Genomic DNA, 25,628 nt, shown 5'->3' with positions numbered 1-25,628 from the left:
AAAGGGGTCAGAGTTCTGCTGGAATAGTCAAGTAAATGTAACAATGTCACAAATAAGTGTTTCAGCAGTAAAAGATTGAGTTGCAGTGGACTCAGGTGATGTGGAAACAGGCAATATTAATGATGTGAGATTGCAAGCTCATCTCTGTTTCAAATATACAAACAAAGTTGCAAAGAATCAGAGACAGCAGGAACTGCAGATGCTGGAGAATCTGCAATAACAAGGTGTGGAGCTGGATGAACACAGCAGGCCAAGCAGCATCCGAGGAGTAGGAAAGCTGACGTTTCAGGCCTAGACCCTTCTTTCAGAAGAGACCTTCTGAAGAAGATTCTAGGCTTGCAAAGAATCAAGCGGTTACCAGAAAGAGGGATGGAAATGGAACAGAGAATGGAGTTTGCGGCTAATTGTCCAGAAAACCCTTTAACATTTGTCACACACAGGTATTATGATGAAAACATCTGTAATACTGCCATCTATTGGCCATTCTAATACTGGGTTTAGCAACACTGCAATTTCTGGAAGCTGCAGCATCATGGTCCTCAGTAATTATGAAACACAGGGAAACAGCTCCATGTTTTTAAAACAGCTAAATTTGAGGGAGAAACAAAGCTAGTCAGTGACAACCTTGGGAAAAATTGGAGCTGAAAAATCAGTACAACTCACTGTAGATATATGGAGCTACACTCACTGGAGTTTTACACAAATGAGAGGCACGGTGGCTCAGTGGTAAGCACTGTGCCTCACAGCACCAGGGACCTGGGTTCATTTCCAGCCTTGGGTGACTGTCTGGGTGGGGCTTGTACATTCTTCCTGTGTCTGTGCAAGTTTCCTCCGGGTACTCCAGTTTCCTCCCACAGTCCAAAGATGTGCACATTAGGTGGATTAACAAGGCTAAATGGCCTGTAGTATGCAGGCTAGATGGGTTAGTCATGGGAAATGCTGGGTTATAGGGATTGGGTAGGCAGTGAATCTGAGTGGGATGCTCTTTGGAGGGTCGATGTGGGCTCAATAGAGCAAATGGTCTGCTTCCACACCTCAGGAATTCTGTGGTCTATGGTTATTGAGACAGATTAGATTCTGAGGGGGATTGACAGGCCGTAATGGGGAGGATATTTCTCCTTGTGGAAGGATCCAGGAAAACTGGGCATAAGCTCAGAGTTAGGGGTCACCTATCTAAGACAGAGATGCAGAGAAATACTTTTTCTTGCAGAAGGTAGTGAATCTGTGGATTTTTTTTAAAACAGTAGAAGGTTGATAATGCTGGATCATTAAGTATATAAAAGGGGCTGAGATAGACGGATGTTTAATATGTAAGGCAAGGACAGTAGGGTTGAGATTACCAGATTGGTTATGATCTCATCGAACGGCCGTTTTTCACTCCTACATCTTATGGCACTACAGGAATTCCACGGAATGGAAGCAAGTGATGTAACATACACTAAAAGTGGCAAGTCAGTCCCAGTCAATATTTGAAAACAATCCGCAGGGGGTGAGCCCTGCAGTCAATGCAGCAGTTGATGGAAGAGAGTCCAATCATTGCATACTACAGACAAGAATTGCACAAGAACAAATACACAGCAGCTAGGGACCCATCCATGAGCAACACAACTGAGAGATGAGACAGGAGGAGACCATGGCAAATTAAGGGGTGACAGAAGGGAGAGAAGTTGAGGGTGTAATTTGGATTGAAGAGGAAAGAACAATGTCAGCATGAACTGACAGGGAATAGGGCGAGTGCACATCATACGATGGAAAGTGTGTGAGGAAACAGAGAGCGCCATCATGGCCGGACAACATTCGGAAGGTTTCAAGGCCAGGACAAAAACAGAACCAAAGAAGGACCAGCTTAAACAGGGTCATGCAAAAGGAAGAAGAGAACAATGCCAGGTTGAACTGAGAATAAGTTCTTTTTGATAGTGGAGTGGAGTGTCATGAAAGAATTGCAATGAAGTCTATTAGATTTAGCATGGTGATACAGCCAAACAACACGATGGAGGGTATATTCCCAATGTGAAGAGAGGATCTTTTTTACCACAATGACTGTGCGATGCTCACTCCTGATAATATCATTGGTAGAAGCATCCTGCCATTGGTAGATTAGTAATGATAAAGTCAAGCAGATTTGTCTCTTGTTCCCCATCACCAACAGATCGTTGCTAGGGAGAGGAATAGAACTGGTAGGAAGGAAGCAGGACTTTGAGCAAGGACTGAAAATAGTCTTCCCAATACTTATCTACAGAAATTTCTGCTAAATCCACATTGGATGTTTATCAAGGAATCTGATCATTTAGCAATTGGGGATGAGACAAGAGATATGGTAATCAGGTAGAATTAGCTGTCACCAAAACCAATATTATGCCTTCAAATGATGTCACTGAGGTGTGCTTTGCAGATGACAAATAGGAGCAGCCAAGGATAGACAATGAAAGTAACAGTGTGGGACCTGACAGAGAAGCCACAATTGATTCTCTGACAATGGTGAGACTGACTATAATGCAAGCAGCGCTGTTCACAGTGGAGAGTAGAGAGGTACTACAGGCAGATGATGTGGTCAACCATGTCAAAGGTTGCCAACAGGTTGACAAGGTAGAGCAGGGGAAATTTACCTTCCCTCATGATCCCACGGGGCATCTTTTGAGATTGATAAAAATTCGCAATTATCAATGCTTCATCTCATTACATATAACTTACATTCAACATGTCAAGCACAACACCTTGAGTAAAATTTTGACAAAGCAATCAATTCTAGATGAATACAAACTGACTTTGTGAATGGGTCTGGCTCCTAAGCCCATTTGCAAGTTAATTTAAGCATAAGTCAGAACACAATGCAAGACAATATACTGTAGTCATTTGTAAGTATAAGCAATGTTCATACATCAGATCTTTATAATTACATGCATGTACGAAATCACTTTCATGAGTGTTCATGAATTGAATGTTCATAATTTGGGGAGCCCCTGTGACCATCTTGCTCAGTAGAAAGTGTAAGACAATACTTGCCCTCGAAATTTGGTTGCTCAATGTGGAAAAAGAGTTCATTTCTTTTTCTGCCTCTCCGATTGAGACCAAGAATGAGCAGCAAACATATCGCTGCCTCATACATTATCGAGTGTATCAGCACATACAAGCAGAATCTGATTTTGAAACGTCATCACTTACCTCTGTCAACATTAGCCCGTAAAGATGTCAACATTCCTTCTGACACCAAAGTCTTATACAGAGCACCCTTACATGATCGCTCAGATTTTCTGGACCCAGATGCTTCTGTCTTTTTACTGATTTCCTTGTTTTCAGCTTTCACTTCACTTAGTGCATTATGGGAAAGTAGTTGCTCAGTGACAGAAAAAGTTTCAGTTTTGACTGGGCTGCTGGTAACTTTCTCAAGATCAGAAACCTTTGAATGTTTGTTGAGTTCTGAAATCTTTTCAGCAGGTAATTTTATTGGTTTTGGTTTCATCTTTTTCTTTGGTGGGCTGGAGACAGAGTGTAACAGATTTTCCGTTGACTTTGCTGAGCATCTGGCACTTTTCACTGGGCTTCCTGAAGGTTTCTCAGTGCCCCAGTCTCCCTTAGCAACAGCATCAATCGTGTACATTAAGCTTTCCATGTCAGACTCTGATGACTTCCGTTTCTTCCCGCTTTTTTTAAATGTCTGTTTTTCAGCTTTGGTAATTTCAAGTTTAACCTTTTTCTTTTTCTTCTTCTTAACTTTTTCACTTTTATTAAGACTTGTCACAGAAGTGTCAGTTAACAACGACAATGATTTGTCATTAGTAATCCAGTCCTGTGGCTTAATACCATTATTATCCTTTGTAGTTAACCCAGGATTTATGGTGGGCATCTCAGGTGTATGGCTATCCTTTGAGGTACACGTGGTGGGCTCTGATTTTACTCCTTCTGTTACCAACCGGTCCGAACACATCTGAAGCAAAACCAGGAGTTACAATTAAACAGAACTGCAGAGGATGATGCAGGGGAAAAAAAAAATCAGTCATTTAAAATAATTGTGCAAAGATGGCTGTTCACTCAGGTTGAGTCTATTATTGCAGCTTTCATCACATGATCGCGCATCTCCAGTCATCTCACCAAGTCTAAGAGCCTCCCGACCACTTTCCTCACCACATCACTACCCTTATCGTTTATAGCTAATTAATATGCTTAAACAATGAAGACTCTATGTGTCAATCGAGAGTCTGTTGATATCATCACATATCTGAGTGAGTTCAAGTTAGAGTCTAGAACGTCAATACAAAAAAGTCATGGCTGATGCTCCAGTGTGTTACTGAGAAAACACCGCACTGTTGGGAGTGCCATCTAATAATAAACCATAAAACAAGGCTCCATTTATCTTCATAGGTGGTACTCCTTTGAAGATGATCAAGGGAGGTGTCTTGGCCAATATTCTATACTCAATCAACATCACAAAAACAGATAGGTGATTATTTTGTTGTCAACCTTCTGTGCTTGACCTATATTACAAGGAAATAAGTCGTACTTCTTTGGCTGTACTGCTTTGAAACATTTTGTGGTCATAAAAAGCACTCTATAAATGCATGACCTTCTCTTTTCTCTGATGTTACGTCAGTTCATTGCACTAGTTCTAACTAACATCATTGTAACAACAATGCATCGTAATACCACTGTTAGATCCAATAAATTCTTGTTCAAAATTATGCAAGGATGATTGCGAAATGACATTTTTATGAACTCTGAGGAATTGGAACTAACCTCACTTCAGGATAAAAAGATTAATTCCAAACAGAGTCAACATCACAGGAAATATTTACTTAGCAATTGAACTGGAGGAGGAGCAGAACCATCAACCTACAAGGTGATTTTATATTGGGTAACAGCTAAGTTTAACTATTTTCTTAAGCATTTATGATCATAGCTAAATCAATAGAAGCTACAAACTATCACCTAAGGTTGATGAAATTTGACGTTCCTTTGCATTTAGTATATGCATTGCCAAAACCACAATCTAAGTCCAAGAAGACAAGAAAATAAAAAGTGAATATTCAAAACACATCAAGGGTTTACTTGACTTAGGTAGTCAAATTAATAAATTGAATATCAATCCAGTATTCCACCAATTGCAAACTACTGCGAAACATTTTAGATTTTATTTCTGATCTGTGTTTGCATAGGAAGATTTTCTTCTCGTAAGAGTGCACAAATGCGCAATCTCTTGAATCTTATGACCTACAAACCTCAAATGTGAGCAGTTTACATACTGACAAGGCAACCTACTTTCTTTTAGAACACTATAAATTCACACACTCATTTCAATAAATCAGAAGCCATTTCTGGGATTAACGTAAACGTCTTTCTTTATATGTTATTCAAGTGTCAGGAAGCATACCTCTGCTAACTGAAACAATGCTGAATTCCCACACTGCTTGGTTGAGTCAGGGACTCCTGACTGTGTTGTATTGGAGGAAATCTGTACAAAGAAAAAATAAGTTTCAGCTGAACAATTATAGCCTTCACTACAAATATTACATTTCTCAGAAGAGTAAAGAAAGAATCATAGACTGTGTCAGGAAATAGAAGTAACATGTTGAAACACTTAATCATCAGGATTGGCTAAGTGGGAGCTCAATTACAAAACCTTATTAAGAGCAGGCAAAGTCTTTATCAAGTGCCATCTATTATTTTGACACTGCCTTTGCAACTTCACAAAGAGAATTTGTAATGTGTAGCAATATTCTTACATTATGCTCTGAAGACTTCAGAGTTAATCATTTTTGTGAGCTAGCGTTTCAAAGATTGTGGATATCTAGATTATTCTTTTTCTTTAAAAGGGTCAATGAAAGGATACTAGAACACTATTTAACAAGGCATTTCTAAGTACTACATGTTCTGTGATAACAGCTTCAGTTTATATGTCAGGTTTCAGTGTCCACTTTGGGCATTGTTTGAAATAGTTGGTGATGAGTTTGTGACCAACAAAATCTTTGCTGTGAATCTAGTGTGAAATCTGATTGTTTAACTGAAAAGCACCCAAAAGAACTCAAGATACCGTGTTTCCCAGGGAAGCTGCATTTGCAAAGTTCCCAAGGACAATTGCCTTTGTTTGGTGACATCCAACTACACATAAGGGCACGGTGGCTTAGTGACTAGCACTGCTGCCTCACAGCACCAGGGACACGGGTTCAATTCCATCCTTGGATGACCATCTGTGTTGCAATTGCCCATTCTTCCCCTATCCATGTGGGCTTCCTCTGGGTGCTCTGGTTTCCTCCCTTGGTCCAAAGATGTGTAGGTTAGGCGGGCTGGCCATGCTCAATTATCCATAGTGTCCAGGGATGTGCACACTAGGTGGACGAGGCACAGGAAATTCAGGGTTACAAGGATAGCGTGTGTCTGGGGTGGGATGCTTTTCAGAGGGTTGATGTGGACTCAATGGGCTGAATGGCCTGAATCCACACTGTAGGATTTCTATGATTCAACACATGTCAGAACATCAGACTGATAGACATCTTTAGTCATTTCACATTTTATACTTTTTTGCTTTCAAGATCTAACCTTCAGTGGCCAAAAATGCTTTTACCCCTAAATCAATTACTGCAGAAAGGGAGGCATCCAATTTTTTGGCCTTTCCTGGTGTGAACAGGTTTGCAAATGCTTTGCAATATTTAGAAGATAGATATTTGAACTTTCGAACCATATTTTAATCAGCTTTACATTTTTGCCAAATAAATCATATCTTCACAATACCCTTGTCATTTGAGAAAATTAGTCATGAATCTTTTTATTCTAAACCTAACACAGATAAAATTGGCCATGGTGATAAAACAACACCCCAGTCACCCTCCCTGCCTTATTTCCCAGGAGTAGGTTACCTTCTCTAGTAGGTGCACCCACATACTGAATCAGAAAAGTTTCTTGTACACACTTAAAGTCTGCTCCATCAAAGCCCTTAACACTATGGCAGTCCCAGTCGATGTTTGGAAAGTTAAAATCCCCCACCATTACCACTCTATTATTCTCACAGTTATCTGAAATCTCCTTACAAATTTATTTCTCAATTTCCTGCTGACTATTGAGGGGCCGTTCTACAGTACAATCCCAATAAGGTGATTATCCCTTTCTTATTTCTCAATTATACCGAAGTAACTTCCCTGGATCCATTCTCAGGAATATCCTCCCTAAGTACAGCTGTAATGTTATCCCTGATTAAAAACGCACTCCCCTTTCTATCCATCCTATCCAATTATAGACCTGTGAGTGTTATATCTGTTATAGGAAAAATTTCGGAAAGGATTATAAGTGATAGGATTTATAATCATCTAGCAAGCAACAATTTGATTGGAGATAGTCAGCATGGATTCGTCAAGGGCAGGTCGTGTCTCACTAACCTCTGAGTTTTTTGAGAAGGCGACCAAGCATGTGGATGAGGGTAGGGCAGTTGACGTGGTGTACATGGACTTCAGTAAAGCCTTTGATAAGGTTCCACGTGGTAGGCTACTGGAGAAAATACAGAGGCATGGGGTTGAGGGAGATTTAGCAGTTTGGATTAGAAACTGGCTTTCTGTAAGAAGGCAACGAGTGGTGGTTGATGGAAAATATTCAGCCTGGAGTCCGGTTACTAGTGGTGTGCCTCAGGGATCTGTTTTGGGACCACTGCTGTTTGTCATTTTTATAAACGACTTGGACGCAGGCATAGGTGGATGGGTTAGTAAGTTTGCAGAAGTCAGTGGAGTGATGGACAGTGTGGAAGAATATTGCAGGTTGCAGGGAGACTTGGATAAACTGCAGAATTGGGCTGAAAGGTGGAAAATGGAGTTTAATATAGATAAATGTGAGGTGATTCACTTTGGGAAGAATAATAGGAAGGCAGAATACCGAGTCACTGGAAAGATTCTTGGTAGTGTGGATGTGCAGAGGGATCTTGATGTCCATGTACATAGATCCCTGAAAGTTGCCACCCAGGTTGATAGTGCTTTTAAGGCGGCTTACGGTGTGTAAGGTTTTATTGGTAGAGCGATTGAGTTCCAGAGCCATGATGTCATGCTGCAACTGTACAAAACGCTAGTGCGGCCTCATTTGGAATACTGCGTACAGTTCTGGTTGCCCCATTACAGGAAGGATGTGGCAGCATTGGAAAAGGTGCAGAGGAAATTTACCAGGATGTTGCCTGGTCTGGAGCGCAGGCCCTATGAAGAAAGGCTGAGGGACTTGGGTCTGTTCTCATTGGAGAGAAGGAGGCTAAGAGGGGATTTAATAGAGACATAGAAGATGATTAGAGGATTAGACAGGGTGGATAGTGAAAGTCTTTTTCTGAGGATGATGACATCAGCTTGTACAAGGGGGCATAGCTACAAATTGAGGGGTGATAGATTTAAGACAGATGTCAGAGGCAGATTCTTTACTCAGAGTGGTAAGGGCGTGGAACACCCTGCCTGCCAATGTAGTTAACTCAGCCACATTAGGGGCATTTATACGGTCCTTGGACAAGCATATGGGTAATGATGGGATAGTGTAGCGGGAGGGGCTTAGATTAGTTCACAGGTCAGCGCAACATCGAGGGCCGAAGGGCCTGTTCTGCGCTCTATTGTTCTATGTTCCATGTTCTTTTCCAGTGATGTTGTAGGCAACATAATAGTGGGATTAAACAGGGATACAGTGCATTCTAATTACCTCAGTCATAGTAAAATTTTCTAACACCCAGGAAATGACTGAACCATGAAATATTGGTAATTAGACCAAAATTTGAAACAATTCTGAATTTCTAGATGCCCACCATTCGAAAGTACTGAATACCCTTGAATCTTAGGTAGTAAAGAGTGGCAGGGAGACTGATGTGCAAAGGTTTTAGCCTGAGTACCTGCATAAATAATGACAGCACTACAATATTGTTAAGGCTATCAGATTCATACTGTCATTTTATACCGGTATCCTCAATCCCGCCGGAATAAATGAAGACTCTGTTAGCTACTGAAAAATCATTTCCAGTGGAAAATATTTAACAACCTTTCCTAAAGTATTAGTCAATGGAGGCTACATCTAGAGTTCAGCACAATCTGTGTTTGGCCATAAACCACAGACAATTGCCCTAGCACCTGCTGACAAATTGAATTTTTTCCATTTTCTTTGTTACTGAAAACACATATCAGTAAGCTTCAAGATTGATAGAGTATGAGTTTAAATTCCAGCAAATATTCAAAAGTGGCAAATCTTTCTGCTGCGTGTTGACAGATCTGCTGTTCTTAGTAGGAAAGGAAAAAAAAACTCCAAGAACAGGGCATGTTTCTTGCAGTGGAATGGAGAAACAACATCTGAAAACTGAGTGTTTTAAAAAGACAAAGTAGCACCCTCTACTAATTTATTTTCTTTATTCATTCACAGGGTGAGGGCGTTGCTGCCTAGGCAGCATTTATTGTCCATCCCTAATTGTCCAGGGAGTAATTAAGCGTCAACCACATTGCTGTGGGTCAGGAGTCACATGTAGGCCTGACCAGCTAATGATGAGCAGTTTCCTTCCCTAAAGGGCATCAGTGAACCAGTTGGGTTTTTTCTGACAATTGACGATGGATTCACAGTCATCATTAGACTGTTAATCCCAGATATTTTATTCAATTCAAATTCCACCATCTGCCCATGGCAGGATTCAAATGCAGGTCCCCAGGACACTATCTGGAACTATTAATAGCTGAGTGATAATACCACCAGGCCATCACCTCCCTATTGGAACTGTACTGCTCTACTCTAGGCAAATAAAATTAAAAATAAATGATGCACAATTTTAACAGCAGGAAAATGTAGTGCACGCACTGAAACAGTTGAACAGTGTGCAGACAGGGAGTTGTCCGGAGCTAGAATTAGATTTCCAAGAAATGTTTGAGAGCAACAAGTTTATCATCAAGGACACAGTTTGTTTAATGTGAATTTATCTGTAAAACAACTGTGCCATCATAATTCAAGGTTTCCCTTTATTATTCAGAATCATGAGCCACTTCAGTTGTTTTTACAGTATTTTTAAGTTTTAGACTAAAAGGCAAAACTAACTGCATAATGAATGCAGCAACAATGTATGCTTAAGTGCAGAAACGAATAACATTAGTCCATCTCACGTTCCAATACCAACTTTGAAAAGTAGTTCGTGTGTACAACAATGTCAAAGTCAATCGTATCAAGTTACCTCCTTTGCTGTCAAGGCATGTTCTCCTGCTAAGAGCAGCATGCTGAGTCCTCCCATTTGAGTGGGATCTATCAGTAAAGAGATATATGCATCTGTTAATCTTTCTTTAAGTAATTCCATTTTGATATGACCTTCTATCTCAAAGCAATGCTTTGATGGCCTAAAGTACATCACTAATGTAAAGAAATACAGCAACCATGCAGGGCATAGACAAGACAGACCACAAGTTACATTCTTCACTCAATTGACTGAACTTTGCCAGGAAAGTTGTGGGTGTCAGTGGATAGGAAGGGGGAAATCTGAGCTCAGAATTGTCACTCATTATTGTAATCTCACTACCTGTGTTAGAAAAGCGTTACGAAAACACGCCAGGCGAAATCAAGATTAGATCATGTCATGGATGCCCATCAGGAACAGCTTTCAAATACAGATTGCTATCTGACATTCATAAATAATACAACAGTCACTGAAAATAAACAGGTCACCTTGTGAAAACGTACTCTCATGTTCTGGGAGATTCTACTTTCTGTCTCATGATTACAAAGAAGTCAGTGCAGCAACTAATGGCTAAGGTGTGGATTCCAATCTTTTTATTCTTTTCAAAGACACGGACGTCAATGACGAGTTCAGCATTTAATCTCCAACTGCCCTTGTTAAATGGTGGTAAGTCAATTTCCAAAGTTTCGTACACATCACTGAAATTGATTCATTTGACAAAACAGTTTTTCTGATTCAAAGCACAGGAATACGCCATTCAGCCCATTGAGGCTGTTCTACTATTTAATGCAATTTTGGCTGATTGAAATTTTCAATCTTTTTACCTACACTATCCATATAACTCTATACACCCTTGGTAATCAGTAACCTATAAACTTGTACTTCAATTTATTCAAAGACTGAGCTTCCACAGCTCTCTGGGGTTGAGAATTCAAAAGACTCCCAATCTTCCAAATATTTTAAAAAATATCCACTCACCTTGTTCCAAAATGGCATTCCCCTTATTTTCAGGTTGTATGCCCCGCTTTCAAACTCTGCAACCAGGGAAATATCTTCCCTTGTCTAGCCCTTTAAACACTTTTTAGGTTTCAATGAGATCACCTTCTATTCTTTAAAGCTCGGGACAATACTGGCCCAGTTTGCCCAATCTCTCTTCATAGAAAATCTGGCCATTGCACGAAACAGTCTGGTAAACCTCTGCTGCATTCCTTCTCTGGCAATAATATTCCTCCTAAGGTCAGGAAACCAAATGTGCACACAGGTGCAGTCTAACCACGCTCCTGTACAATCAAAGCAGGATTTCACTTCTCATGTACTTAAATCTTGTGATAAAGCCTAACAATACCACTAGCCTTGCTAGTAGCTTGCTGCGCCTGCATGTTAGCCATCAGTTTCTGATTGACAGGGGCACCCAAGTCCCTTTATATAGCTACAGTTTATAACCTCTCACCATTTAATAAATACTTGACATGTCTGTTCCACCTATTAAAGTAGATAACCTCTCATTTTTCCACATCATGTTCCAGCTGCTATATTCTTGCTCACTCACTAAGCTAATACAAATTCTCCTGAAGCCACTTTACATCATCTTCAAAACGTACTTTCTCACTTAGCTTCGTATCATATACAAAGTTAAAAATATTAGATTTGATCCCCACATCCAATCATTGATATATATTGTGAAAGCTGGAACACAAGTACTGATCCTTGCGTTGCCCCCACTAGTCATTGTCTGTCAATGTGAATGGGCAGTTTGTCCCTACTCTGTCTGTTAACCAATCCTTAATCCATGCCACTAAACAACCTCCTGTAGGGGACCTTATCAAAGGCCAAATTCAGGTATATCACATCCAATGACTTCACATCATCAATTTTGAAAGTAACATCATCAAAAAAACTCCAACAGCTTTCTCAAACATGACTTCCCAACCACAAATCTACGCTGATTATGTCCAATCACATTGTTATTAATCAAACATCTGTCTATCCCATTCTTGATCATAGATTGTAGCATTTTCACTATTACGGAGGTAGGCTCACAGGTGTGTAGTTAATGTTCCTTTCAACTGTTTTTCCCACTGCATGGACCTCTGACACCCGTGTACAGCAGTGGTTTCCAAAGGAGAATCCAGTGCCTCAGCCTGTCAATTAGTGCATATGCAATCTCCAACTTACATGGAACATTGTTTGTAGTTCCTCATTTTCTTTCTCACTCACTTCTTGAATAGTGAGGTGACATTTGATAGTATCTAACCCACAGGGACCATTCCAAAATCTACAGAATTTTTGAAAATAAACACCAACGTACCAACTGTCTCTATAGCTACCTCTTTTAACATTCCTGGGACAAAGTAACTTCCGACCTAACTCACTGCTGCAGTACAACCTTCTTACTAGTACTAATTTCTTTCAAATCATCATTTTCCTTAGTGACTTGGATCTCTAATTCTGGGAGACTTTTTGTAACTTCTTCAGTGAGAACAGATATAAAATAATCATTTAGCTTCCCCACCAATTCAATTTTGTTGGTTCAGCAATGCTAAAAAGATTTTTTGGAGGGGGGGAAACAAGAGGAAAACAAAATGAAGAAACAGCTTTAGAGATCTTTAATGAAATGCTGAATTTATCATAGGTTTCATACATGTTTTATGGCTGCAATGTGTTAATGCACTAAATGTCTGTATTAAACACTTGAAGCTAGTACAGCTATGATTGGAATTCTTTAAGTTACAAAAGGAGTCAGGATTTAAGTAAACTCATATCAATGTTGACTCAAGTTAACTCTTTAATGGCATGGAACTGTCCTAGTCTTAAACATTTATGCACTTGTAATATGGTGTCATGTCTTAAGTATTAAATGGGAGAAGCGAGCAGCAAACCTGGAATTTGTGCCTACATATGTTGACAAAAGGTTCCTGTGAACTGAGCTCTGGGTCCAATTTTCTATAAAGTCAACGCGCTGCCGCTGCCACATTTGCGTCTATGATGCAGTGGACACCTTGGTGGTTTTCTCAAGATTGGGTACCAAGGGTAGGTTGCAAAAGATCTGGAAATTCTGAGCAGTGTATTCAAAGTGCATAATCCCTGCTTTAGGCAAATTACTTCAGGCTTCCAATAGGGCACTTACAGGAGTAGGATTTGGGCAGAGGATATCGCTGAGAGAAACTCATCCCACAGAAATTCACCACTCACATAATGCGCGTCATTTTCCCTTTTTAAAAAGTATTAGACAGACTACAAATAAATTAATTCATGGAGCAGTACGGAGCAAATAAAAGGTAGAATGGAGAACAGTCAATTGTTACTTACAAAATGCCATTGGAAAAATATCTGGGAGCAAGTCACCCATTAGGTCCCAAGGAGTAGGACACAGTGAGGACAGGGAGAGAAACTAAGGATGAGGAGACAACCTTAGTTCTAAACAAAAAACTAACTTTGAAAGGGGTAGTAGAAACTGCAGATGCTGAAAGGAATTTTGAAAGGGATTGCTTTCTCTAAACAAAAATGTCTTTGTTGCTAAGGTGGTAAAATAATGATGGACCTTAGTAAATCATCAATGGGATTTAGTACCTGCCATGGCAAAGTTGATTTGTGGCATTTCCTCAGCCTTTACCACCCTCTTGGTGATGGGAAACTCCTTGGTGGCTTCTGTTGGAAATGTCCAGAGCTTCTTTCTTGTTGTAACAGTTGGTGATGAACTCTTCAGTGGTTTGTTTGTTGTTGGACACCACTTATAACCAGGGTTAGCCTTCAGAAAGGCATCCTTATACTAAGGAAAAGATAATATTAGGAGTTAAGAGAAATAATCTAAAAGCATATTAAACTACAACATCCATAACATATCACTGCTGACTAAAAAGAGAAACATTCCCAAATCATGATAAACCTCAGCACAAATTTCAGAAAGCATTGTCCTGAGTGCAATTTTATTAAACATATGCACTCTAGAAAATGACAACTGCATTTTATGACAGACGTTTAAACTGTAAGCACAGTCCTACAGTCGATTGCATTTGAGTCTTTTGAGTCAATTATATCGTGTTACTGGGTGTCATGCTAATGGCTGCAATCACCTGTGACTTTGAACAGTCATTATCCAACAACTAGCAACAAATAAAATGTATAGCAAACAACGATCCAGGGGTTGCTTTCCAGTGAGCTGAGAGATTGTGGCTTTTGAGGTACAGGATTCTTAATACACCTTAGGTTTTACAGTTTGTAGTTATGCAAGATGTGCATGGTTTAGATTAGAATCCCTACAGTGTGGAAACAGGCCCTTCGGCCCAACAAGTCCACACCGCTCCTTGCAGCATCCCACCCAGGCTCATCCACCTATAACCCACACACACCCCTGAACACTATGAAAAATTTAGCATGGCCAATCCACCTAGTCAGCAGATCTTTGGACTGTGGGAGGAAACCGGAGCACCCAGAGGAAACCCACGCAGACACGGGGAGAATGTGCAAACTCCACGCAGACAGTTACCTGAGGCTGGAATCGAACCTGGGTACTTGGTGCTGTGACGCTGCAGTGCTAACCACTGCACCACTGTGCTGCCCCAACTTGTTTGGACGGAGAATTCAAATTAATGAGCTGAATTAACTCGCTATTCCTGCATGTATATGTACTTCAGCTGCTCACAACTGGATTCAGAATATAGGCAGTAATTTCCAAGTGCCAAGACAGAATCAATCCAACTTCAAAGCAGATTACAGGGGATTAAGTATACTAACCCAGGTCACACATGCAGGTATGATAATTCACTTTGCAATCCCCAGTCTGTGAAAAAAAAATTTCTGATCTCTGACCAATGTGTCCTTTCTGAATTAAGAAATAGAAAATGCTGGAGAAACTCAGCAGGTCTGGCATCATCTGTGATGACAGAAACCAGAGTTAATGTTTCAAGTCCAATGATTCTTCTTCAGACACCTGCTCACATTTCTTAGGGTTTTTATCTTGAAAAACTTCCCTCAAAGGGAATCATTTTCTCATAATGAAAGGCTGCTAAGTTATATTAAGTTGCATTCTTTTAATAAATAGACTCCCACCTTGAATAAATAAACACACAATGCCCCAAACACAAGATAAAGAAATAGCCAGTGGGAGATCTTAAAATAAGTGTCAATAAAAAATGCATTTCCATCTCTGCCTTTTTATTTAAAAATAATCGCACCTTTATATTATTAAAAAATTCTTTCCATCTACCTTTGATTTAAAATAGATTATTACAGCTTCTATTGATACGTAAAGTGAACCCTTTGGCCAGGAGAAATGTGGGGTCCATTACAAACAGATGGTGAAAAGAGAAATGGTAGAGAAGCTAAATGATTACTTGGTATCTGTCTTCACTGAAGATAATACGAAAACTCTCACAATTAGAGACAAAAGGGATTGAAGAGAATAAGGAATTAAAAGAGGTTAATAAGAAGGTTATATTGAAGAAATTAATGAGATGAAAGTTGATTGATCCTTGGAACCTTACACTTCATACTTCAGAGTTTTGAAAGAGGTTGTTAGTGGATGCATTGGTCATCATCTTCCACAATTCTATAGATTCTGGAGTGGCTCCTGCAAAGTGGAATTTAAACAACATCACCTTGCTATAGGAAAGGAGAAAAAGAGGGAAAACAGGGCACTATGGGTCTGGATTAGCCTTACATCACTGATACCAGAATCTATTTGAAACAGTGCATAAATACTGTATGTTGTAACAATTCTCTGATTCTATTAAAATCACAAGATATCAAAGTGTTATTACAAAGAAAAAGACCATTTGGCCCATCATTTCTGCACCAGCCCCTAAGAAGAGTATCATTATTTACCACCAATCTCCTGCTTTCTCCGCATAGCCTTGCACATATTTCTATGCAAATAATCATCCGATGCCTTCTTGAATGCCTCAATTTCCAAGCAGTGAATTCCATATTTTAATTACTCACTGTGTAAGAAGTTTTTTCTCACCTTGTTTTTGCTTCTTTTGTACATCACTTCAAATCTGTGCCTTCAGGTTCTTATGCTTTCACAAGTGGGAACAGCCTCTCCCTATCTACTTTATCCAGTCCCCTCATGATTTTGAAAACCTCAATCACATCCTCTCACATGCTTCTTCTCTCTTGAAACTTGGAAACCGCACACCAACATCTAGATTATTAATATATGATATCAGGAAAAGCAAGGGGCCCAACACTGACCCCTGGGGAATTCCACAAAAAAACCTTCACCAGCCTGAAGAATATCCAATGACCGGTACACATAGTCCTCTGTCACTTAGCCAATTTTCTACCCTTGTTGCAAGTGTCTTCTTTAATTCCATGACCTAAAACCGTGTTCCTAAATGTGTTACATTCCTTCAAAGAATTTCAGCATATAAAACTATACTGATCTTCCAAAGCAACCCACCTTTTTCCTTGTGAACACTATCGATTATCCTGAATAATTGTATACAGAAACTTCCCTATCACTGAAATTAAACTGCTGTGACAAATGGACACTTGAATAATAATAATTTCATTGGGACATAGCATGGTTTTGTGAATGGGGAATCCTGTTTGGCAAACCTGTTGGGAAGTTTTTGAGGGCATTACTAAAAAAATTGAGAAAGGAGAGTTGATGGATGCAGTATACTTGGATTTTCACTCCGTTTTTCAAGTTAAAAAGAAATCCACATTCATCATTCAAAATCCTCTTTGATGACATGAATTGCTCATTATCTTTTTAAAGGGGAAACATTCTATTTCACTGAGAACTCCAATTTCATTTATGCTGCTGAGGTTGAAAGCTGCAAAGGTTTTGCAGGTCTATTGCTCTGAAGTTAACCTGGCTGAAACACACAATTTGGAGTTGGTTGTTGTGCTAGCTCAATAAAAACCTCTACGCATGACTGGGCTATTATCAAAGGGTTATCAGCAATTCCATAGATAAAAATACCCATTTCAGTGGTTCCATTTAGTGAGTTAGCCTGATTTGTTAGTCAATAATCAAAAGAACACAAGAGCCCTGTGAAACTGCCCACCAGGGAGAATAATCTTTTTCCTGAATGCCCGACAAGTGTATCATCTTGAACTCTTAAAAGGGACAGATAGAGCAGATCAGGAAAGAATGTTTTCCCTCGCTCTGTGGTCTAGAATAAATGACTAACTGAGTGAAAATCCAAGTATACTACATCCATCCACTCTCCTTTCTCAATTTTTTTAGTAATGCCCTCAAAAACTTCCCAACAGGTTTGCCAAACAGGATTCCCCATTCACAAAACCATGCTATGTCCTCATGAAATTATTATTATTCAAGCGTCCATTTGTCACATCAGTTTAACTTCAGTGGTAGGGAAGTTTCAGATGAGGACAACTGTCTTCAGTCAAGGGTGGTGAGTCAGTAGAATTCCCTACCCCAAAGGCCTGTGGAAGCTCAGTCATTCATGAAGTTCCAATGCAGCTTTTCCAATGACAAAGGGTTTCAGGGACGGCATGGGGACATAGCATTGAAGCAGATGATTAGCCATGATTGGGAATGGTGGGATGGGCTTTAAATTGAACAGTGCTGGGATCAGCGTCCTGGCAAATCAAATATGGTGGGCTGCTGAGAGGGCTTTAAATTAACCGGAGTTTGGTGGTGGTGGTGAGGGTGAGGGTGGGGGTGGGGGTGGGGGGTGGTAGGAAGAGGGTTTGGGATAGGAGGCATGTAGGCATACAAAGCAAGAGGAAATGACAGCATTACAGGACAGTTATTTGGATACCAAAAGCCAAGTGAGACAGGAAACGGCACTAGTACACAAACATTGAAAAACAACAGTAAATAGGGTCAAAAGGGAGAAAAACATATGGTAAAACGACAAATCTAATGGCTGTTTACTTGAATGAGTGTAGCATTCAGAACAAAATTAATGGCACAAATATAAGTTAATTAGTATGATCTGATGCAGAAACACATTACAAGGAGATCAGAGCTGGGAACTAAATATTTAGAGGTGCGCATATTTTCCAACGGGCAGTCAGGAACAAAAGGATGGTGGGTAGCACTGTTGGTAGGGGTTGAATAAAAGTACTACAGCAAGAAATGAGCTCAGATTGGAAAACATAGAATCCACTGGAGTGGAATAAAAAGGTAAGATGACACTATTAAGAGTGGTCTATAGGCCCCCTACCAAAAGCCATATGGAGAATTAGAAAATAAGTTAGGAGATAATGAGAGCCTGTAAACAAAGGCAATACATTAATTATAAATGAACGTAACCCTCTTTGGAGGAGGATACTGGCAGAGGTAGCCATGAGGATAAATTTATAGAAGTGTTTCTGGGACAGTTTCAGAGAACAACATGTTGTGGATCCAAAATCACACTATGGCGATGAAACATTCAGCAGGTTGCCAACAAACATGGTTCAGATCTGTCACTTTGTTCACTAAGATCACTGAGCACCCAAGTTTCCTGGTGAGTTACACTCCCTGCCTAAAATGTGCAAGGACTTTGGCAGCATCCTGCTGAGATTAGAGAGGAGCTTGTGTTAAGGAAATTAATGGCATTAATTGCCCCAATGTATGAAAATGATTTTTGCACCTGTACTACAAACAGCTTCAAGCAACAAATTTTGACGTCTCAAAGTTTCCTCAATGGTTAAATGATATGTCAAAGCATTTTCTCCAGTGCCAAACAATCTGATTTGCTAGATGTCACAGTTCAAAATTATCTTTCAAACTTGCACACTACAATCTGCATCAATATGTTCTTCTGCAGTCCTTCACAATCCTACCCACAAATTTTTACTTTGGCATTATTTACAGTTACATTACACATAGCCAAATAATTCATGTATTTATCAAGTAAGAGCACTCTCCCTCGCCATCTCCCTCACGTAAACCCGGGCTCTTTCCCTCCAATGCACACTTCTGTTGAACATCATTCACCACATTTTTCAAGTTTGAGAAATTTCCTTTCATACCCATTTTGCAATTTTACTTTCCAGCCAAGTCTCATAAATTTTACATCTATTCTTCTGATTGTTAGCCTTCTTAAAGAACAGGAAAATGCCATAATCAATCCAACAATGTTTGTGTCACATTTCTGGCATGCACAGGGAAATGGAGAGCTCAGCCTAACTGCAAGCAGGACAACACGGCAGCCAGTTAGCTCTGCTATGAAAAATCCAGTGTTTCTAGAAACAGACAACTAAACCACTGGAAAGGTGGCACTTTCTGCCTTTAAAAATATGCACAGTGATTCTGACAGACAGCTGAGGAAACATTGTCCTACTGTCTTTCAAATAAAATAATCTTCAGTATATAGCATGAATGAATTGTGAAGCAAATATTTTTGGTGCACATGGTCAGCTAAAGCTTGAAATATGATGAAAGGATTTCCAATAAATAATTACAGAAGTACAGTTGAGAACTTTAATAGTTCAAGGGAGGGCCAGTGAGGTCCCAGGAGCTCAGATAAGATTGATTTCCAAACTCAGTTCTGTCAACAGAGCATTTACCAAATGTGAAACCAGATGTGACAAGGTCCTCCGCCTCAAGGATTTACATAATTAAAACCTAGTCCGATGGTCATTTTGCAGGGCAGTCAGAGTGTTCCCAATGGCAGGACGGTCCTCTACCACTGCGGAAGTCACCAGCTAAAGGATGTGGTCTCCCAGTGACAGTGATCAGAGACAAACTAGGTGGGGGGCAAGAAGAACAGACAGACAGAGAGAGCGCGAGACAGAGAGGCGAGAGAGAGAGAGAGAGAGAGAGGAGAGAGAGAGAGAGAGAGAGAGAGAGAGAGAGAGAGAGAGAGCGAGCAAGAGAGTGAGAGACAGAGACGCACACACACAGAGGGGGTGGAGCGGGGCTGTGATAGGCAGTTCAGTTTTTCACCATGCTATTCCCTTCAGTCAAAACTCACTGTAATCGTGATGAAAATCATTTTAACTACAAGTGTTGTTGTAAACTGTCACGTTTAAGGTTTACAAGTGCACCAGCCACCTTGTGCCTATTACCAACCAGTGGAAGCCCCCAGAGAACGATGACTGAAGGAAAGTTCTGGTCAGCAGAACAGTAATAAAGAACACCTCTACAATACAGCCTGGGAATAAAGACTACAGAACTTTCTTTCCCAGCTTTCCCCCCTCTGTCCAATAATACTTCATTCTGTTTGTCGGTCTGAGTGTGTGTAATGGGCAATTTACAAGGGGATTAGCGTTCTAATTAATATGCCAACCACTCACAACAGTTTATCTGCAGCTAGAGCCTAATTACTTGTAATAATTAGGAAAAAGAATAGTACAGCACAGGAACAGGCCCTTTGACCCACCAAGACCGCACTGACACGATTTCTTTCTAAATGACAAACCTGCCTCTATACTATTCGAATCCCCTATTCCCTGTATTTATCAAGATGCCTCTTAGATTTACGTTCAGTACATGAAGTTCATGTTTTCTATCAGTCTGGGTCTGACAGACGGGAAAATCGGGGAATTTTGAATACTTTTTTTTAAAAACACTGCAAGTAGTGGTACTTGATTTCCAGCACACAACAATAGACCCCAGTGGTGGGTTTTCCTTCTGGCTCTCAACTTTTCGGGAATTTAGCTTATTTTTAGAACTTACCTGCCTGACATCTACTGCATACCTCAGGAGCACCCAGCTCTTCTGATGGCTCTGAGGTTGTTTCACAGCTATCGGCGACATGATTGGGCTCCCAAGCAGCCAATTAAGGGCTGACCTATGACAAAGTTGCTGAGCAGATCCTGGGGCCGCTATGTACAGGCTCAGGATCCCCTTTCAGCCTGAATCAATGCCCCAGCATCCTTCATAAAATTCAACCTACGATAATCACACAATACACTGTATGTTGTTGGCATACTCTGGTTGTAAAATAAACACCGTATATAAATGCATTCACTTAAAGGAGCTAGCTTTTAAGTGCAGTCAATAGAAATGAATGAACTGAATGAGTGTGGGCACACAATATTCTAATATATCACAAGTGAAACTGCTGGTCTGCAGAGGAAAATATTAAACAGCAAAATCAACCAAACACATCACTGTAACAGTGACATTTTCCTGCACTTTACCAAACATGTACAACTTGCCTAGCTACTTATAAAAATAGGAGTAGGCACAGAAAACTGCTAGTTTGGTCCCATTTACTTACATCATTATAGATGAATACACCTTGCTTATTTCACATGTTGTGACATCTTCACTTGAAATCAATACAGTATTTGTTATTTTACATGGAGTGCCAGTGACAACTCTACATTCTTTCATTTTCCTCTGTATTATCTATTTTCCTCTTTTCATAATTACAGTCTCAGAAGTGTCCTTTATCCTTAAAGTACAGATATAGGGAACTAAATCGCCATAGCTCAAAAATTAAAACAGCTGATTCCAACATCCTCCACGTTATAACACTGTCTTAATTCAATTGAGGACTGCTGTCTCTGGTAAAATGGAGACTCATGAAATGAGGGGTTCCCAGGCTCCACTAAAGTTAATAGCACTGGCACAAGCTCACTCTGGGGAGGAAGGCAGCACACTTGTGTTTGGCTGATCTTTCAGAGACAGGAAATTCTGCGTCATAAATAGAAACATCACCACAGTGGGCATGAAGAAAGCCATGCAGGGTCACTGTAACTCCTCAAGCAGATTTACAATGAAGCCACCTACAGTTAGCAGTCTTGAAATTTAACAAGACCACTGAAAGTGTTTTATTAGAAACAAAACAAAGAAACAAAGAAACCTACAGCACAGGAACAGGCCCTTCGGCCCTCCAAACCTGCGCCGATCAAGATCCTCTGTCTAACCTGTCATCTATTTTCTAAGGGTCTGTGTCCATTTGCTCCCTGCCCATCCATGTACCTGTCCAAATATATCTTCAAAGACACTAACGTGTCTGCGTCTACCACCTCCGCTGGCAACGCGTTCCAGGCGCCCACCACCATCTGTGTAAAGAACTTTCCACGCATATCTCCCTTAAACTTTCCTCCTCTCACTGTGAACTCATGACCCCTAGTAATTGAGCCCCCCACTCTGGGAAAAAGCTTTTTGCTATCCACCCTGTCTATACCCCTCATGATTTTGCAGACCTCAATCAGGTCCCCCTCAATCTCCGTCTTTCTAGTGAAAATAATCCTAACCTATTCAACCTTTCTTCATAGCTAGCACCCTCCATACCAGGCAACATCCTGGTGAACCTCCTCTGCACCCTCTCCAAAGCATCCACATCCTTTTGGTAATGTGGCGACCAGAACTGTACACAGTACTCCAAATGTGAAGGCTGACACCCAGACATCCAAACTACTTAAACATTCATTACTATTTCTCATTTTAACACTACTTTGTGGTGCCACATCAGGAGTCACAGCTGAGCTCAAGGAAGCCTGCTGATGCCCTGGGTCCATTACGGGAGAGGATTTGGTACAGCAGGAGACCTCTAGCGCCCAGATTCTCTGGCACTCTTCCTCCCAGTCAGTGCACACTGGCACCCCATCTCACCTCTCGAGGGGAGGGGACATCTGGAGGTTGGTCAAAGTCACTTAGCTTCCTCTCACCAAGCCAGCAAATGAATGCACCTATGAGTCAAGCAATGGGGTGATGGCCCGAGCCCCACAGATTGGCAGATGCTGTTCTTCCTGTTGGTCCTGTTTCCCCACAGAGACAGCCTTGCTCTCCTGATGAAGCCATGACAGCGTACAGACCTTGGGCAGAATCCTCTGCGCTTTGTTCCAGTCTAAACAATGATTACTGTAACTTCTGCCAGACATTGCCCCTGTTTGCCTCTGCATCCCCATCTAACCATTAATGGCCAAGTCCAGAGGCCTGTAGTGGGTGCAGCGGATGCCTGTTCTCCAGCTGTCCTCAGTGTCAGAAATTTCAGTCATTTCTTCCCCCGCTAGCTGCAGGTTTGTGCTCACACTGTGCTCACCAGAATGCAAGTGTACTCTCCATCCATTACCCATCGAGACAAATGTCGCTGCAGTGGTGTATGGTGAGGTGGAGTGCCTTGACAGGGCTTTCTGAGGCTCATGGCTGTTCCTGCTCAGAGGAGTATTCAGTAGAGCTCAAAGAGATGGCTCTGAGAGCTCATTGTCTCCTTTGTCTGACCCTTGCTTCAGTCTGTAAACTGGAGGCTGCAGAGGAAGACAAAGATGTGCTCGTTGTGAGGTGCCACCCTTACCCAACATTTTATTAAGATGTTTCTGCTTGATGGATAGCTGGAAGTAGCTGCTTGGAGGAACACCCCCTAAGGTGACTGCACATATCTAATTTCCTATTCTACACAGATTATATTCACCTTGCTCTCTTTCCAGCTCAGGAGTCTGCTGCTGGAAAGTGGCGAGGGCTCTTACGTTAGGCACCCACTTGAGCCGCATCTGTGAGCATTTTCACTGGTTCAGCACTTTTATCCCTTGCAGGTAAGAAACATGAACAGACATTACCATTGGTATGTGAGTGTTTTATGTGCATTGATAGCTACAGACAGAGATCTCAATTGCTGAAGCTGCGATTGTCCAGCTGTGTTACTGTAGGAAGAATGTCTTAAATGGAAAGTTGAAAATTAAAGGCTTCTGAATGAGAGGAGTTTCAGTGTGGTTAAAGGGTTAGGGTTGACAGAGATCAACAAAGCTCTACATGATGTGTGCGCGCCTGATAATTGTACAGCTCATTCATCCTAAAGCGATATTTCTTGTTGGTGTCCTTCCCCATGCAAGCCTTTGGTAAAAAGCTGCATAATGTGTACGTTTTCCTGGGTGCAATGAAAGATTAATGAGCTGGTGGAGTGCGGGTTTAAGAATACTGGAGCTCATCTTCTGTTCTCCGAGAACGTCCTGGCAGATCCGTGAGAAGCAGTACCACTGTGAAGCAGGAATTGCAACACTAGTAGCTGCATTGCATTGACTGCCAGTGATTGCATGTGAAGCATGTGCTGGAGATGTCTAGCACCCAATCTTGTTTGTGCAGTGGCAAACTTACAATGCTAACTCATACTCACAGGAGAATGAAAAATTAAGGAAAAAGTAGCTTTTACCCTGGCGAAGCACAGCACATCAGCCATCCTCTTGCGACACACAGGTCATTCCTCTGGTCGCCAAAGACACTGACCAATGCAACCATCACCACCCAGGCTGTATTAGTAACTCTTGAAGCCTCTTCTTGCCATCCCTGGGAAGCAGAATCTCATTTCTTTTATGAGCATCCTCTGGTCCTGGGGTGCAGAGTGTCAGTGCTAGTCAGGAATTTTTTAAATATGGCACCTGGAAGGTGAAACCCAGTAGTTCTTCCCACTTTTCAGCTCAGCTCCATATGTAGCTGCACAAATAACAATTCTGCTCCAGGACTATTTTTCAGTTCCAGCAGGTTGAGGGAAAGGGAGCTGGGCATTATTGGATTATTGCAAGTCAACTGCACAAAATTGTTTAAAAAAGGTCTAGTAGGCAGAAATCAAAATTGAGATGAAAAGTTGGACCTGCACAAATGAGTACATTTTAGATTAAAGACATTCTGGTCATAATAAACCTGAAACTTAGTGCTGGCTGGCATTCAACATTATTTAATTATCAAGAATATGACATAATAGCTTTGTTTTCTGCATCTTTCACAGGATGCAGGTGTCACTAGCATCTTTTGGCTATGCTACAGACAAGGCCAGGTGGAGAAAGCCAGGTCACATGATAGGATGTGACCACTTGCAAGAGATAATGTACAGCCAAAATCAGAAAGCATCAAGCTTGAAAAAGCAGGAGCTAATAGATGAAAGCTAGTGAGGATTTGTTAGAATTAAATTGATTGAGCTCTTTGATGAAAGTGGAATTTGGCGAGAGTCACACAGTTGATGATATGCACATAGTCTTTCAAAATGCATTTGATAAAATACTTGAGAATATGGACTTGAGAGCAACATTAAAACGATAGTGACAGCACGGCTGAAAGATTGGCAAATGGACACAAACCAGTGAGTAGTGATTTACAGATGTTTTTCAGACAAGATAAACAATACAGTGGTGTTTCTCAAGGATCAGAGTCATACAGCACAGAAACAGACCCTTTAGTCGACTGTCAGCAGTATTGTTCCTTTTGATATGTACAGAGGGCATGATTTCAAAACCTGAGATAACAGGGAATTTGCATGTATAATGAGCAATGAAGAGAACAGTAACTGATCTAATGAGATCAAAAACAGAATAGTGAACTGGATAAACACATGACAGATGACATTTGACCTAGAAATCTGAAGTGAATAATTTTAGTAGGAACAATTAGAAGAGGCAATATGAACCAAACACTCAGCAAATCTGACAGGATCTGTAGAGATTAGCATCAAGGTTAATATTCTGGTCAATGACCTTTCAACAGAGCTGGTCGCCGATCTGAATTATGCACTCTTTTTCCATCTGCAGGTGCCACCAGAACAGTTTCCAGCATTTTTTATTTTCAGCATACTCGAAATCCGAAGCAAAAGCAAAAATTGCTGGAGAAACTTAACAGGCCTGGAAGCATCCCTGAAGA

At 40.8% G+C, this 25,628-nt stretch overlaps 1 protein-coding gene across 3 annotated transcripts in view; it reads right to left on the bottom strand.

Annotated features, from left to right (window-relative positions):
* Positions 1-25,628, bottom strand: part of LOC125456993 (HMG box transcription factor BBX) — a 204,915-nt gene that overhangs the window by 33,856 nt on the left and 145,431 nt on the right. For all 3 annotated transcript variants that reach the window (XM_048540663.2, XM_059650266.1, XM_048540664.2), the window contains 4 exons: positions 13,715-13,913; positions 10,148-10,215; positions 5,366-5,446; positions 3,163-3,925 (listed from right to left, as the gene is read on the bottom strand). In XM_048540663.2, coding sequence (XP_048396620.1) covers positions 3,163-3,925; positions 5,366-5,446; positions 10,148-10,215; positions 13,715-13,913 — 1,111 coding nt within the window. The remainder of the gene's footprint in view (positions 1-3,162; positions 3,926-5,365; positions 5,447-10,147; positions 10,216-13,714; positions 13,914-25,628) is intronic.

This window comes from Stegostoma tigrinum, chromosome 12 (genome assembly GCF_030684315.1).
Source record: "Stegostoma tigrinum isolate sSteTig4 chromosome 12, sSteTig4.hap1, whole genome shotgun sequence".
Lineage (NCBI taxonomy): Eukaryota > Metazoa > Chordata > Chondrichthyes > Orectolobiformes > Stegostomatidae > Stegostoma > Stegostoma tigrinum.
The sequence above is the reverse complement of the archived record's forward strand: the minus strand, read 5'-3'. Positions and strand labels throughout refer to the sequence as shown.